Genomic DNA, 15,934 nt, shown 5'->3' with positions numbered 1-15,934 from the left:
ACCAGCTTCAGATCAAGTATGATCAGAAAGGCAATCAAGCTACGGATCGGTTAGCTCACAAAGGTCACTTTCAGCAGTCCTTGAGTGAAATTCTCGGTGATGCTTTTAACTGGTGATGTAGCGCGATTTGTCTGATCTCGTATGTCTGATGATTCGAAAGCTGATTCGGATGCTTGTCTCGTCAGTGGCCGAACTGTGTTAGGCCGAGCTAAGAATAACCGAGTTGTTCTGTTTTATAGGAGAAGTAGGATTAGAGTATTCGGGTTGTTTTTACTCAGGGTGGACATTTTCATACTTAAGTCAACAAGTTGAATTTAGAGTTCTTAGGAGATAAGAGAATTTGAGAGTTTAATCACGCGTACCTTAACATGTAAGAATGAGGGCTTTATATAGATGTGAGTGACCTGAGTCCTCTTACAACGGATCTCAGATTCTCGTGAAACCGTTTGAAAGTAACGTATCGTAATGTAATTCGGATGACCAAATTACCCCTCATCAGCTGGTCTTTGTTCAACTTTGGAAGAAATTTTGTCTATTAGTGGCCATGCTCGGCCCAATTAACAACAAGATGATATCATTGGCTCATAACACATTTTCCTCACGGCCTTGTCCATTTTCGGTACCCTCGTAATGTATTTATCCGGGTAAGTGTTTTTTTGGATAAAAAATTATCTGAGTAACTTCAATGTTAGTGTTCTTATGTATTTTCACTTATCCAGGTAAGAGATGGACTGGAGGGGATTAGTGTTTTCAACGGATGGGTAGGCAACTTATTCACCCTCCAAGAAGGTACCGGTTTCCTAGGTAATTGATACTCTTTAGAAAATTCACTTACTATGGGACTCATTATAACAGCATAAGAATATGAAGTAGAGATGGCAATTTGACCCATCCACATGGGGCCCCACCCTGCCCTGCCCTGGTTGGGGCGGGTTTGGGAAAGCCCAAAACTCTAGGGGTCAGGGATGGTATTTGTCCACCCGCCCCAACTATATTATATATTATATACAAAATTGTTAATATATGCTAATATATTATATAATTTTATGTTGTTACATTATACTATATTATATTACATAATCCAAAATAGTTCTAGGTAGGTTTCAAAAAAATAAAAAATAAATTTATAAGTATAAAAGAATGATCGGGGTGGGGCGGGGAATTTGAATTCAGAGTCAGTTATGAGGCATGTAAAACCCAGCCCCATCCTATTCCATTGCTATTCCTAATACGAAGAAATTGGTCAATTATCCCATTAAACAACTTATCCACGATATAATAACAAATGAATGGGGCATAATATGCATATGTTTCATGCACAACAAATACAATCCACGCTTTCCCAGTGATCAATCACATTTTTCACTTTAATATGAAAAGTAACAAGGGCGAGATTAATACATGACACAGTTTCCTAAAGAACATTGTATTCATTCTTTGTATTGCTTTCTTAGTTCTTACCAAAAAAAAGGTATCTAGCCCATAGACCATAGTATAAGCCAAACTTTGGAACCAATTCCTGGTCCAAAGTGGCCCATTTGGTATACCTGGACCATGCCCACCCTATGGCCTAGGCAATTTGTTCTCTGCTTATCTACCTCATTTTATACCTTATATCTTCGTTGTGAAGTCATCCATGTTTTGCTTTGCTGCTAGCACCAATGTTTTAAGACTCGAACCAGACTAAAAACTAAAATTTTCTACAGGTCCCGGTTTAACTGATGAACCGGGCAGTTGCCTGTTTAATCCAAAACCGTTTAACTGTAACCTGAAAAGGCCACCAATTCTCAATTTTCACAGTCCAACCGTCCAGTCCCGGTCCAGTGTTAAAACACTGGCCAGCACCATGATCCAATTAGAGCTTTTAAAGGTTATAGAACATAATTTATCTTTGTTCTCGTCTATCTTCAATTGTTTGAAAACGATGTGAGTTTTTGTAAGGATGTCCGTTAGTTGGGTTTTTGTTAAAAAGAAATTAAAGGTTGTGAACATGGTTTAGAATTCGGGGAAAGGGAATAAGAAGCTGAAGAATAAAGCAAAAACCTGCTCGTTTGAATATTAACAAAAAAAAAAAGGAAGAAGAAGAAGAAACGGGGGAAGCTGGAAGCTAGCTTGTTGACATCAGTACCTTCTCTACCAAGAGATGCCATTACCTTTCAATTCCCTAAAACTAAAACTGTCTACAATTTGTGATCGAATCAACTCTTTCTCTCTCCGTAGTAGTTAAGTAGTCTTTCTCTATTTTCTGTTAAATATGGAAATAATTAAGCTAAGAACAGACGGAATTGACATCAACACTACTGCCAAAGGGGAGTTATCTTCTCTTAATAATGTATATTTGTATAACTAAAAAATAAATCAAAATCTATGAAATCAAAGCTATAGATCCTTAATTTTTCGTGCCTTCACTCACATATAGGGCCTCCATTCATTTAGAAATTGGAACCAGTCAAGTTGTCAAGGCATCCCAGCAGTAGCTAGTTAGTCTTCGTCCAAGCGTTAAGCGTTGATTAAGTGCTGCAAATGGCCTGATCTGCCTATCAGAGTTTTGTATTCAAATTTAATATTAGTCATGGTTTTATTGTCACTTCTAATTCAACTAACAAATGTAGTCATTTCAACAAACAAAGTATATGCTCGGTATCGATTATTGACATTTACCCACAGAATGTCAAATTTGATGTTGTAGACTTGCAAATAAAAATGACAATTTGTATTAATGAATTCAATTTTTTTTTTGTGTAGAAAAATGTATTTTGTTTCGCATTTTTTATTGACCAACTCCTAATGTTGTAGGTAGCTGTGGCAATGAAACCAAACAAAACTAATTTATAGCTGACATGTATCTCAGCAGCTTGTATTGGGCTACAGTGGTACATAATCCAGACAAGCACCAAAAAGCTTCAGCTTGCACTCATAGCTTGTTATTCCCTGTTCTTTAGAAGATCTACTCATATTATTGAGCACAGTATAAGATTCTTCCATTAACACCAGCTCTAAGGAGCTATAAAGATTTTAGTGAACAGGTTGTGTTTGGATTAACTTTAGGATTTGTGCTTTCGAAGTCCAAAAGCACAGTCTCAATTTAGGCTTCATGCCTTAGGCTTAAAAGTGTTTTGGCTTTAAACTATTATGTTTTTTGAAAAGCAATTATTCCTTCCCAAATCACCTTTTTGCTCTTTGTTTTTTATAATTTAAAGCTCAAAAAAAAAAAAAAAACTTATCCAAACAGATTCTAATTTATGGGTTCCTATTCTAGCTACTTGTTTAGAGTTTAGATTGTGGGTAATGTTCACAGTGTCCATATTTTTCATAGAAATTGTTGGCCACGATACAAGGGTATAAAAAACATGTTAATTGGAACACAGAGTAATGCATAGACACGAACCTTTGGATTGTTTTCTGTCTAATTTTGTCCCTAGTTTTTGATCATCCACCAACACATTTATTTCTTCACTGTTTTTAGTTTTCCTTTCCCATTTTTATGTAATTGTTTGAATATAATTTTCAACAGTTTAATTAGGGGAAAGGGGGGGGGGGGGGGGGGGGGGGGGGGGGGGACGTCTTGGTTGATTGGATTTCTTTGATGTGTAGTTTAGAAAAGATGTATGTGGAGATAAAGATACAAGACTTTTTTGTTGAAGAAATAAATGGGCTGTGGAACAAGTCCAAGTATAGGTGAGAAAGAGAACAAAATTTTAGTTGGTTTATGAATTTGTTGAAAAATTCATTATTCTTTTTTAGTGGGAAGTGGGAACATATTATAAACAGTGGAAATTAGTTAGTTTGTTTCATTTCCGATCCGTCACCCTGAAAAGAAAACACGTGCCACAAGTAGGCGATGACCTACACGACTGACTACACTTTTTGTCTCTTCCTAATCCTACCCCCCAAGAAAACTTGGCACCATGGGCCCGCCGAGGACCCATGCAGATGAGTTCTGAGCAGACTGAAAGATATTTTTATCATCAAAGGTATTCTTCAACGGCTCCAGCAACTTTCTACTTGAACACAAGACTAGAGATAGGGTAACGATGCTGCTGCAGGATTGAAAAAGATGAGTAGAATGTCCAGTTTGAGTTTGTGAGTTTCATTTATGGAGAGGAGCTGGTACCGGTTGTTAAGGTCGTCGTATTGCTACTATAATCTTTAATTTGTTGACGGACGTGGCTGGCTGTTGCTTTTGTTGTAGAAAACAAAGCCATATTGGCCAACACCCTATTGGTATTTGTTTTTTTATGAGATGGCCGATGGGATTTGAATTGCCAAAAGAGGGAAAAGCGTTTTTAGCGTTTCCCTCGTTTGCACAAGGGGACAAAATAGAGCTGAGGGTGTATGAACAAGACTTTGAATATCCATCCAACTTTGTAAATTTTGTATGCTGGGGGATCAATTCGCTTATTTGTGGAAGGGCAACTCACAAAAAAAGGGTAAAAAATTGTGCAACGAATTTTAGTATAGTCCCGACTCGTCTACCATTTTAATATCAATTTCAACTCAATTAAAAACTTTTCAAGTAAAGGAAGTGGAACGCAAGGTTCTGTAGTCTCATTTACTAGACAGGTTCTATTAATCGAGTCGGGCGAGAGTGTCAGTCAGCTCATGATCCCCCGAATGACTGAACCAACATAGTAATTAACTCAATTATTCAATAGAATAACTCCAGTAAATGAAGCAACAACCTTCAGTTTCGTAGATTCCATTTAATAACTGAAAAAAAAATATTATAATTGGATTATAGGTAGAATCAGCGCCAAGCAAAAACTTTGAACCGGAAACCGCATGCTTTTCTTTTGAAATATTAACATGTTTATTAGAAAAATAGCTGAAATAAACTAAAAACAAACAAAGGAAACGAGATTCCGAATTTACACATGACGTATTCGGTTCTCGTCCCCAAAGGACCCGTCCTTGCATCATCATCACCTTCAGGCTCCAGCGAAGAGAAGCTACAATTAAAAACTAAAGAAAAAAAGTTACAAAAAAAAAAAACAGACGACCTCCAGAGGCAAACAAAGCAAAGCACATTAGAAGCGGTGGTTGTGGGGGGGATTTGATAAAAAAAAAAACAATTCTCTCCCAAAAACTCAAGCACAGCAATAGGTCCACTGCTCATCGTCACCCACAGCAACGCTGTTGTTGTTTTTGTCCTCGTTGCAGTAATAGTAGAAATTGTTATTGGCAGTTGCACAAGAAGCGGCTGTGGTAAGATAAGGCATGTTGTGGAAAGAGCGGGCCAGGCCGCTCGCCAGCTCGGCACGGGCGATCTCGTTCACGTGTCCGCACTCCTCTGCACGGTGCTTAAGCGCCTCGAACATGAGCTCAGGCTCGTGCTGCATCGCTCGTAGAACATCCCCGCACGAAGGTCCCGGCACCGCTCGCGTCACCGCGAAGCCGTGCGGTCCGTCACTTTGCGACACCCTAATCACGCTAGGACCGCCGAACAGGTTGTGCAATCCTCCGAGCGCCTCCTGGTAAGCACCGCCCAAGAACATCCCCAGATAATATCCACCACCACCACCACCATGAGCTTTGCCCTCACCCCCTTCCAATTCATGAAGCGGCAAGCTTGATTGGCCACCAATGAACTTATCGACCTTCCCATCACTATCGCATGTCAAATCCGATAGAATTCCCCTCACTCCAGGCCTCTGGTCGAGGCGATGAATTGGCACAATTGGGAATAACTGTCCGATTGCCCAGAAATCAGGAATTGACGTGAACAAAGAGAGATTCACATGGTATGTGCGCACAGATTCGGATACCCCGATTACCCTTGAGACAATTTCACAAAGGTCGTCAATGGCGGCAAGGTGCTCTAGGCTAACTGAGCCTTCTTTGAACTGTTGGATGCAACGTTGCTTGAGTTGATCAGCGTAAAGCAAACAGGTTTCGTACTCTCCGCGGATGGCCGCGGCCGTCAGGTTTCCGTAGTCTACACGGGCATCGTCTGTAAGCTCCTCGAGTAATCCCTGAAGGCCAGGACCAAACGAACGCATCGTCGGCCTGCTCGTTGCAGACGATGAGACCGCCTCAAATATTAGAACGGAATGGTGGGATACAATTGCCCGCCCGCTCTCGCTACAAATTATTGGATGCTTCACAAATTTTCTGTCACAAGCGTATCGGACAGCCTGAACAACAGTCTTAGCGTACTCTTTGAGCCCGTAACCGACCGAAATGTCAGAGTCGGATGATTGAGATCCATCGTAATCTATTCCGAGGCCGCCTCCAATGTCGATGACTTTCAAGCCAGCACCGAGACGGACCAGCTCACAGTAGATCTGTGCGGCCTCGCCAACGCCATCGGCCAGTAAGGAAGTTGAAGGAATCTGAGATCCAATATGAAAATGCAGAAGTTGGAGGCAATCCAGCATGCCTACTTGCTCGAGATTCCTTACGACGCGCAAGATCTGCATCGTTGTCAATCCGAACTTCCCCTTTTCGCCGGACGTCGATCCAAAATGTCCTGAATGCTTAGTTCTCAACTTCGCACGTACACCGATCATCGGACGCACGCCAAGTTTACGGCTGATGTCAATGACCAAGTCAAGTTCTTCTTCTTGCTCGATGACAATAACTGTGTCCACATGGAGCTTCCTCGCTATCAAAGCAAGCGAGATGTATTCCGCGTCTTTGTAACCGTTGCAGACAAGAAAAGCTTCAGGATTGCCTTTGCACAGACAGCTCATCGCAAGGAGGAGCTCGGGTTTCGATCCAGCTTCGAGGCCGAACCGGAAGGGCGATCCAAACTCAACGATGTCTTCCACCACGAAACGATCCTGGTTGCATTTCACTGGATACACGCCTTGATAATGCGAACCATAGCCTTGAGAAAGTATCGCGGAATCAAAAGCAGATTGCAGAGATTCGAGGCGGTTCTTCAAAACATCAGGAAAGCGCACAATTAGAGGAAATTGTAAACCTAATCCTCCGGAGAATTTCGGTTCGGAAACCTTCTTCACGACCTTCATTAGGTCAATCTCTTGGTGAGGGAGAGTCTCGGCACCGTGCGGGCTAACCGATATGTTCCCGGAAGAGTTGACGGAGAAGTAAGGGGCACCCCAGCTGTCAATCTTGTAAAGAGAGGCCGAGAGGGAAGGGGACCAATGGGAATGGTCGACGGAGGAGGTAGTGTTTGTCGCCGGAGGTACGCCGGAAAATGCTTCCGGCGCGGGAAGAGAGCTATCCCCGGCAATAGCGTAACCGGGAGGGAAGGCCGCAGCATCTATACAACATGCTAGGGTCGGCATCTCTTCCCCTGTCTGTGGGTTAGGAAAAGAATTAGGGGACTAGATCTTCCTTGTCAAGAAGGGGGCTTTGAAAGACGCCGAGGCCGGAGCCCCGGCTACCCCCCCAAAAGAAGCAGTAAAGGACTGAGAAAGGAGAGAGAAACCCTAGCTGCCCCCCACAGAAAGCAATAATCCCCACGCCGACCCCTCAGAAGAACAGGTTTTACTTTAGAAGATCTATAAAAGATTCAACGAGCTCGAAACCGAGCAAAGACCAACGATGATAAGAAAACGGAAACGAAAAGAAGCTAAAGATTGGATTAAAGCAAAGAAATATCCTTAGGAGATCAAAATATCAAATCAGAAGGAATAAAAATGAGACCAGCGAGCGGAGAACATCGAATGCATTCAGAGAACAAATAAGCAGTGGAATTAGAGAAGAAAACGTGCAGGGCACCGGAAAATCTTCGGAAACGGGGAAATATCGACAGAGAAACGTAAACAAGCAATAAGGATAGAACGGAAACCTAACCGAAAGGTAACGGCGGATAAAGGGAAGGGGACGGAGAGCTCTATATCAAGGGTTTTGAGGTTTCTCTTCGTGGAGAGAGGTGGAGGGAAGGAAAAACTGGCGAGATTTGAATGGGGGACGAGGCGGGTTTATATAGACCAAAATTCGGGGTGGCCGCTGGCCGGGCCCTGATTCTGTTGCCGAAATAAATATCTTTTCAATTTCTCGTATTTTCTTTCTTTTTTTTTTTAATGTTTTCTACTTTATGGCTTTTCTTCGGTTTTATTTTCTTTTCTCGTTCATCATCTCTTGTTGGCGAATCTGCGGCGGATGGCCGCGTGTCCATTCACCGATCCATCCCATGAGTCCCTCCCTCCTTACCGGTTTCTGTTTCTTCTTTCTCTTTCCACGTTTCTTCTCCCCCCTAGGCCAGGCCCTATCCATCATCCTAATCCCTAGCTCCCCCCCGTCTCTGTTTTATAATATCGTGAGATTAATAAAGCTATTTAAAATATCGTGATACCGATCCCGAGGAGAAAAGCCCGAGGGAAGTTTCTGAAGGCAACGGGCTAGATATGGCCACGTCAAGGCTCAGCAAGATGATCCTACAGTGGTGCCATTAAATGTTGCTGTTCTTCAGTGTAAACTCAGGAAACTTCTCTAGAAAACAATTAATTGTTACTGGCTTACAGTTCTCCCACAGGAGGGACGAGGGAGGGCAAACAACTTTCGCGACTTGTTCTCCATGGTTTACTGACTTCACTCTACCAAACTCAAAAACCAGGGCACCTGGCAATTGCAATAATCACGATTCATGTCCAGATTAAACGTGTATCGAGATGGAGGCAGGAGAGTGGAGACACACTCCTTATTACTTAAAAAATGGGTAATTATTTTGACCCAAACCCAGTATTCCGATTCGTATGAGACAATCCTTGTAATTGGTCCCACAGATCTCTGGGTTGAACTGGATTGGTTAAAAGCCCCTCAACGCAGTGATTCAGTGAATGATGAATAGATTCAGCCACTAGCCAGCATCATTTGGACCTTATGTTATCAGTAGATCATTGCTTTTAGGGATGTATCTGGGTCTGTGGGACATATTTAAACGAAATAATGAGACATTGCCGATCAATTCAGCGAGATCCCAGTTGCAAGAGAAAGGTATAAAGGCAACCAGTAAAAAGTTAACAAAAAAATTATCGGTAAAAAGAGTGTTAAGGCGTAATTTTATATCACGAAAAGATGAAGTGGCGAGCAAGAAGGAAAGAAAGGGAGAAGTATGGAGTGTGGATCCACAGCAAAACCTTATCCCGAGAGAGAATCTCTCTGAATGTTGACGACCATTTAATTGATTTGGACACCTGCGACGCGCTTTTCTTTTGTTTGACAGTTTAACATTTGACACCCACACTCCACCACAACCCCGACCCCCACCACGTTGAAAATAAAAAGAAGGTAAGAATGACGATTCACGGGTAGCTTTTAGTTAGTTCTACCTGGCCCGGTTCATTAAAATTTTCGGAGAACCAGCGCCTAGCGGGGCCAGTCGGAACTCAAAACTCAGAAAAAGAGCAAAGACGACGACGTCACGGCTTCTGCATCTTTTCAGCCTAGCTTGAGAATTACCCCCCTACCCCTCGACGATGACCAATGCAAGGGAAACTCTAATAGGAAGAAATTTCTATTTTTACCCGGAATCACTTTTTTATTTTTTTCTAGTTTTTGGATGTTCAGAAATCAGAATGGCTAGCTACTTAATAGTCAATAGGGGTTGTTCCCACCGTTGATGTTCGAAAAGCCGAACCCAGAAGCTGTGAATCAAAAAAAAAAAATAGTGAGTAGAGCGACCATTGGCCGACTGACCACGTGCCTTTGTTGCTCTGATGTGAAGTTTCTTTAGAGAAAAAAATATTCTAAAACCACCGAATTCGGGCCCTCATCTGCCAAGTAGGGTAGGCTACGACCACTTGCCGCAGATAATAATAATGGACTGGGTGGGAGTGGAGAGAGCATAACAAATTGCTTTTTTTCTGGAGAGACTCCGATCGAAGATGATTTGGTCTGGTCTGGACTCTGGAGAGACTCCGATCGAAGATGATTTGGTCTCGTCTATTGAGAGCATTTAATCAGCCACTCTATACAGCTTTTTGGGTCTATCATCCATTTTGTTTTGCATCAGTGACTAGGAGGGCATTAATATATAGCCGTGAGTCATATAATGAAAAGGTGCAGGGTGTTTTGGTCATGAAAAGAAATCAGCTTTGTTAATTGTTGGTGGGCCTGCTGTGCTCTGAATGATCTCGGCTCCGCTGCCTAATAGGCCCCCACCTGCCCGTTATTTTAGCGGTTATTTTCAGGGCGGGGGGGTACCAGGTACCACCACTGCTCCCACTCGCTCGCTCTGCGTCTGCGGGGTCATACCCTTTGTGCTGGTGGGGACCACAAGTTGCTTTTTGGCGTTTGTAAACGGGTGGGGGCGTTTTCTAGATTCTTTGACCACTTCTATGACTCGGTTGCACACATAAAACGTAAGAGATTCCATCGAGATAATCAGTTTCTTTATTTTATTTTTTTTAGGTTTTCGAGATAGATAGGTCGGTCGATGGGGAGAATCGAGAAAATACACCGTTTGCTCGTGCAAATGCATACCAGCAAACGTCCACAAAAGTCAGAGGTGTCAGCTCGACTATGTCCGAAAGGTCCACTATGTCCTTCGCTGCAGAAGTTACGTACCCCCTCAGAAGTGCTGGCTGGCTGGCCTTCGCAAGTCTTGGGCAGTTGGGCCTCTTGCCTAATAGCTCATGTGCATTTTCGTCTAGCCATTATAGCCTATGAACTACTTTTTACTGCACTAGCCAGATCATTTTACTGATTAATGTTAATCCACCAAAATGCCTATCTTTAAATTAGAAGCAAATCCACCTTTAGAAAAAAATGCAAATCCAATAGGACCAATACATTTTCAATCTTTTTTTTTTTTTGTAAGCTCATGTATTTTTCAATTTGTATAATGGCATGATTAGGGATGCCAACGGTTAGGTATTCATGCCCTTTCCATATTTTCGAATTCGCTTTTGTACTTTGATCTCAAATCCGTTTCAAATTTGTTTGGTTTTTTCTATCAAATTTTCACATCGTTAAATCTGTCATGACTCGATTCACGGGATTGTCAATTGTCAAATCTTATTATTGGTATGGTTCTTCAAATTTGAGATATAAATTTAAATACCTTAATTAATGCCTATTAAGTTTACTTTATTTAATATTTCATTTACTATATTGGCTCCATAAATAACCTTACCACTTATAGCATTAATTATATTTATTTCATAACTAATTCAAATAATTCCATTTAGATCTATTTAATATTAGTGTAAATTTAATAAGTTGTTAAAAGGATATGAAAGTGTGAAACTAAGGCTCCTTTTGGTTCGTAGTTGGAATCAGAATCGAAATTAAAATCCTTCGGAGTCAGAATGGCTTATTCCCATAGTCTGTTTGGTTCATAGAGGAATGAGAATCAACAAAAATAGGATTTCATTCCTAAGGGAGGGGCAGGAATGGCCATTCCTTCAAATTGGAGAATGCCATTCCAACTGGAATGGGAATTTATTCCACTCAACCAAATAATTAGAATCAGAATAACCCAATCCAATTCAGATCCCTATTCCTACAAATCAAATGGGGCCTAAATTATTTACTTGAAATGTAAGTGTTCTAACCACTAAACCATTCCAAAATATCATAAGTAGCATTGATAATCAATCATATTATATCCATACATATTAAAGTGCAATACCCATGTCTCGAGTCAATGCTTTTGTGTCTATAATCTCAATTATTCATTTAAGAGAATTTTTTGGGTGAATAATTTCAAAGGAGAATGTAATTGTTTTACTAAGACATATAATCATAATTTATTAAACTTAGTTTGTTGTAATATAAATTCAAAAGGATTTAATCCTTTCATTAACATTTATACTTATATATATATATATATATATATATAATTTCTAAACCTGAAGTTTTTAAAACCAAAATAGCTGAACCGAAAAAAAAAAATTCAAACCAAAATTATTGGTTCTGCTTTTTGTTTTTAAGTGATGCTCACCCCTATCTTGAGATAGACACCCATAGTATGTTTATTGACCAATTGGATTTGTTTTCCAAATTAAAGAAACCATCAAGAGAATAATTTATTTTTCTATTAAAAATAATTCTTTTAGGATATGTTTGGTTTGAAGGAAAAGGAAGGGAAAGGTAGGGAAACCTTTAGGCTCTGTTTGGTTTGTGGAAAGATTTGGGTGAGATGGGATGAGAAAGTGTAAAAATTTAACTTTCCATTGTTTGGTTTTATATGGAAAAATAGTAGGAAAATTAACCAACACAAAACAGAGTCCACCCTACTAGTCTCGAAGGACCTACCTCCTACGAAACTGAAATCAGCAGATTACTTGTTGGTCCAGACATTTCTTCTGAACATCAATCTGTAGAGTTCTCGGAGGTTCAATTTTAGAGCTAGTTTTGCTCAGAGGTTCAATCCGTAGAGTTCTTGGAGGTTCTATCCGCAAAGATCAAACAAAACGCAAACATCCATCGCCACTCCACCTACCGCCTATAATGCAATTAGAAAGCAGAAACCGCAACCTACCGCCATGGAAGAGAAAGAGAAGAAGAAATAGAGTAGCACCCCCTAACGCCCACCACTACCAAGCCGAGCTCTGCACTGGATTTCATCCCCCTAACGTCCACCTTCAACATCCTTATACAGCAACGAGGACTTGAGAATCCTAAAATCCCTTTGTTGCCACGATAATCGATGATAACGCTCAAAATCCTCAACAAGGAATCAACCACAACCTAAGCAGCGACGCTCTTCTAACTCTGACAAGCACGATCCGCTTGGATGCTCAGGTCTTTTTCGTTTACAAGAGGAGGGAGGGAGGAGGGAGATGGAAGTGAGGATATGGGAGGAGTTGAGGAGGTGGAGAATGAGAGGGAAGAGGGTAGTAAAGGAAGAAGCGGGAGAGGGTGAGTGGGAGAGCGAAAAAGCGTTGGTGGTGGTTGTAGAGGGGAAGAGGAGGATGGAAAGTAAGGCCTCAGAGATGACGGAGGACACAATGCCTGCCAACGCCCTAGGATCCATCTTTTGATTGTTGCTCATTTTGTATCTTGATCTGATTTGAACGATGCGCTTTTATCTTCTTCTTCTTCTTATGTCGTTGCTTGTTGTGGGGAATCAGATTTCATTTGGCACCCCACCAAGCACCGACGATCAAGCACACGTGATTGATACAATTTCTCCTAATTTCTCACTTTTCTTCTTCGTCAAGTTGGATGCCTAGAAAGGAGAAAGTGAAGAAGGTGGCGATGATGAAGAAACTGTTTTGGTGCGAGGATGAAGAAACTCGAGTTTTCTCAAGTTTTTCCACCGGGGTCACACTATTTTAGTACAACCCCAATTGCACAATTTTGGGATCTCGCATCCCATTTTTTTCTCATCCCATCCTCCTATTTCCCTTGAAACAAATTAGAGAAAAAGGAATATTTTTAAAATATTTCCTTTTTCTCATCCCTGTCCCACAAGCCAAACGAATCCTTACAGACCTTGTATAGGTTTTTCTATTTTTTCCTCCCTTTCCTTACCTTTTCCTTCAAACCAAACATAACCTTAGAAAACCATTAGTTTTCTTTCATTCTACATGCAACCAAGTGTCAATGGATCAAGCCTACCCTGGAACTGAAGCAACTGAGCTTTGTATCTCAAATATAATTGGGTCGATACCATTTTTTGCTATTCCGAACCGATTATGTGATTAATGATACATAAGGGTCTCCTGACTTTTGGTTATAGCTTATTTTTAAAAGAATAAATTTTGTAGACATATAATATAATTTTGGTTAAAATACTTGTTTTATAAATTGATAAATAGTTTATTATTTCATGTCAATTTTATTAAGGCTATATAATAAAAAGTGAAGTTTCAAGTTGTTATATCATAGGCAATTATAAATGTCAAGTACAATTGGGTACCGATTAATGTTTGATTGAATTATAGGTCTATTTTATAGAACCAATTAATAATTAGATCAAAACTAGTCCACCCTGTCGCTAACCTCACCTGTCCCAAGTAGACTGCTGCATATATATTTGAATCATGGATCCATGGAAAATCTTAAACAAAAAGTAATAGATTTTCGAGTTTTTAATTTATTTTGTTTTTCATCATAGTGTTATTAGGGGTGTCAACCGGTCGGTTTTGGGTTGGATCTAATCCGATTCAAATCTTATAAATTGGATTTAGATGGTCCATATAATTATTGGATTGAACCAATTCAAAATAAATTGGTTCATATTCTTATTGGTCTGAATTAGACCTAAACTAAATTTCCAATAATCCAATCATGAGGCCAAACTTTTGTCCAATTTGAAACCGGTCAAAATTGAAACCGGCATAAAATCACTTTTATGAAAGTACATTTACAAAAGCACTTTTACAAAAATAGTTTTACGAAAGAACTTTCACAAAAGTGCTTTTATGAAAGCACTTTTACTGAAGCAATTTTATAAAAACATTTTTACGAAATCACTAAGCACTTTTACAAAAATACTTTTACACGAACACACTTTTAGAAAAGAACTTTTATGGAAGTACTTTTATAAAAGCACTTTTATGGAAGTACTTATATAAAAGTACTTTTATGAAAGCACTTTTATGGAAGTACTTATATAAAAGTACTTTTATGAAAGCACTTTTATAAAAGCATTTTTACAAAAGCACTTTTAAAAGTACTTTTATGAAAATACTTTATAAAAGCACTTATACAAAGTACTTTTATAAAGGTAGTTTTACAAAAGCACTTCTACGAAAGTACTTAAGTAATTTTACAAAAGCACTTATATGAAAGTACTTTTATAAAACCTCTTCTATGGAAGTATTATTATAAAAGTACTTTTACGAAAACGCTAAAGTACTTTTATGAAAACACTTTTACAAAAGTGCTTTTTCAATGCCAAAAGGGTATATTTTTGTAATTTTTAGATTTTTTTATTTTAATATATTTTTGTAATTTTTATAAGTTCTGTTTTTATATATATTTTTTTATATTTCATTCAGTTTGGATTGGATCCAATCCAGTCCATTTACATTTTAATGGATTGGATTGGATTTGGTTTATATTGGATTTGGATTGGACTGGATACTGGCTTGGGCTGGGTTGGACCAAATCCAGTCCAATCCAATCCAATCCATTTGTAAGTGGACTCACATTGGACTGGATTGGGTTGGACCAAATCCACACCTCTAAGTGTTATCATCATCATCATAACAACAACAATAATAATAGATATTTATTAATATGGTAAGTTTATGATAATGGAAAGGTATTGTTAGGTCGATGTCCTAACTAGTTGAAGATGTCATGTGGATGTTTCTTTGGACAAAGTCCTGGGGCCACATCAATATACATCTACTCTGCCGCCCCACTGAAGACCTCGCAAGGAAGCAAAGTCATACGGAGACAAGGAGACTCATCCCCACTAGGGAGGGTAGAGCCTCCTAAAAACCTCGGTGGACAACCTCATCACGATAACCCCATGAAGCCCCTACCCGACTACTACATCATGGAACTTGTTTATTTAAAGGCATCTCCCCCTCAATATATAGGACTTTTGGCTCTTAACTCACTTTTACATCCATAGCATCCGTCATGATTTGGACTAGGCTGTTCTCTTCAGCTCATCCTAACTGATCACCCATCTCCTTTACTGGCTTGAGCATCAGAGTGCCTTCTTGGAGAAAATCTCATCGGGCCTCTAATATCTCTATGCTTGCAGATCTCAGTGCATGTCTTCATCCTTCCACCCAACCTTGTCTGTTTGGCTGGATCTTATCTGTCGCGTGGACTGGATTGACAAAATCTATGATACTAGATGGACTCACATTGGACTGGATTAAATATGGGACATTTATAATGGACTCACATTGGACTGGATTGGATTGGACCAAATCCAGTCCAATTGACATTTCTATTAACAGCAAAATTTAAATTTTATTGTTTTTGTTGATGTAACAGTTGTTTTTATTTTCAATAAACAAAACCAACAATGTTGCCTAACACCCATTAGGCTTCTTGAGGACCCACAAAGGTAGGGGGCGATAATTGGCAAATCTCAATATAAAGTAAG

At 39.9% G+C, this 15,934-nt stretch overlaps 1 protein-coding gene across 1 annotated transcript; it reads right to left on the bottom strand.

Annotated features, from left to right (window-relative positions):
• Window positions 1-4,786: 4,786 nt before the first annotated feature.
• On the bottom strand, window positions 4,787-7,878 carry LOC104607502 (arginine decarboxylase-like). Its single transcript, XM_010273157.3, has one exon. The coding sequence runs from the start codon at window positions 7,251-7,253 to the stop codon at window positions 5,088-5,090; it is 2,166 nt and encodes a 721-aa protein (XP_010271459.1). The 5' UTR covers window positions 7,254-7,878; the 3' UTR covers window positions 4,787-5,087.
• Between the last annotated feature and the right edge of the window lie 8,056 nt (window positions 7,879-15,934).

The sequence above is a fragment of the Nelumbo nucifera genome, chromosome 5, assembly GCF_055504915.1.
Source record: "Nelumbo nucifera cultivar China Antique chromosome 5, China Antique-T2T, whole genome shotgun sequence".
Lineage (NCBI taxonomy): Eukaryota > Viridiplantae > Streptophyta > Magnoliopsida > Proteales > Nelumbonaceae > Nelumbo > Nelumbo nucifera.
The sequence above is the reverse complement of the archived record's forward strand: the minus strand, read 5'-3'. Positions and strand labels throughout refer to the sequence as shown.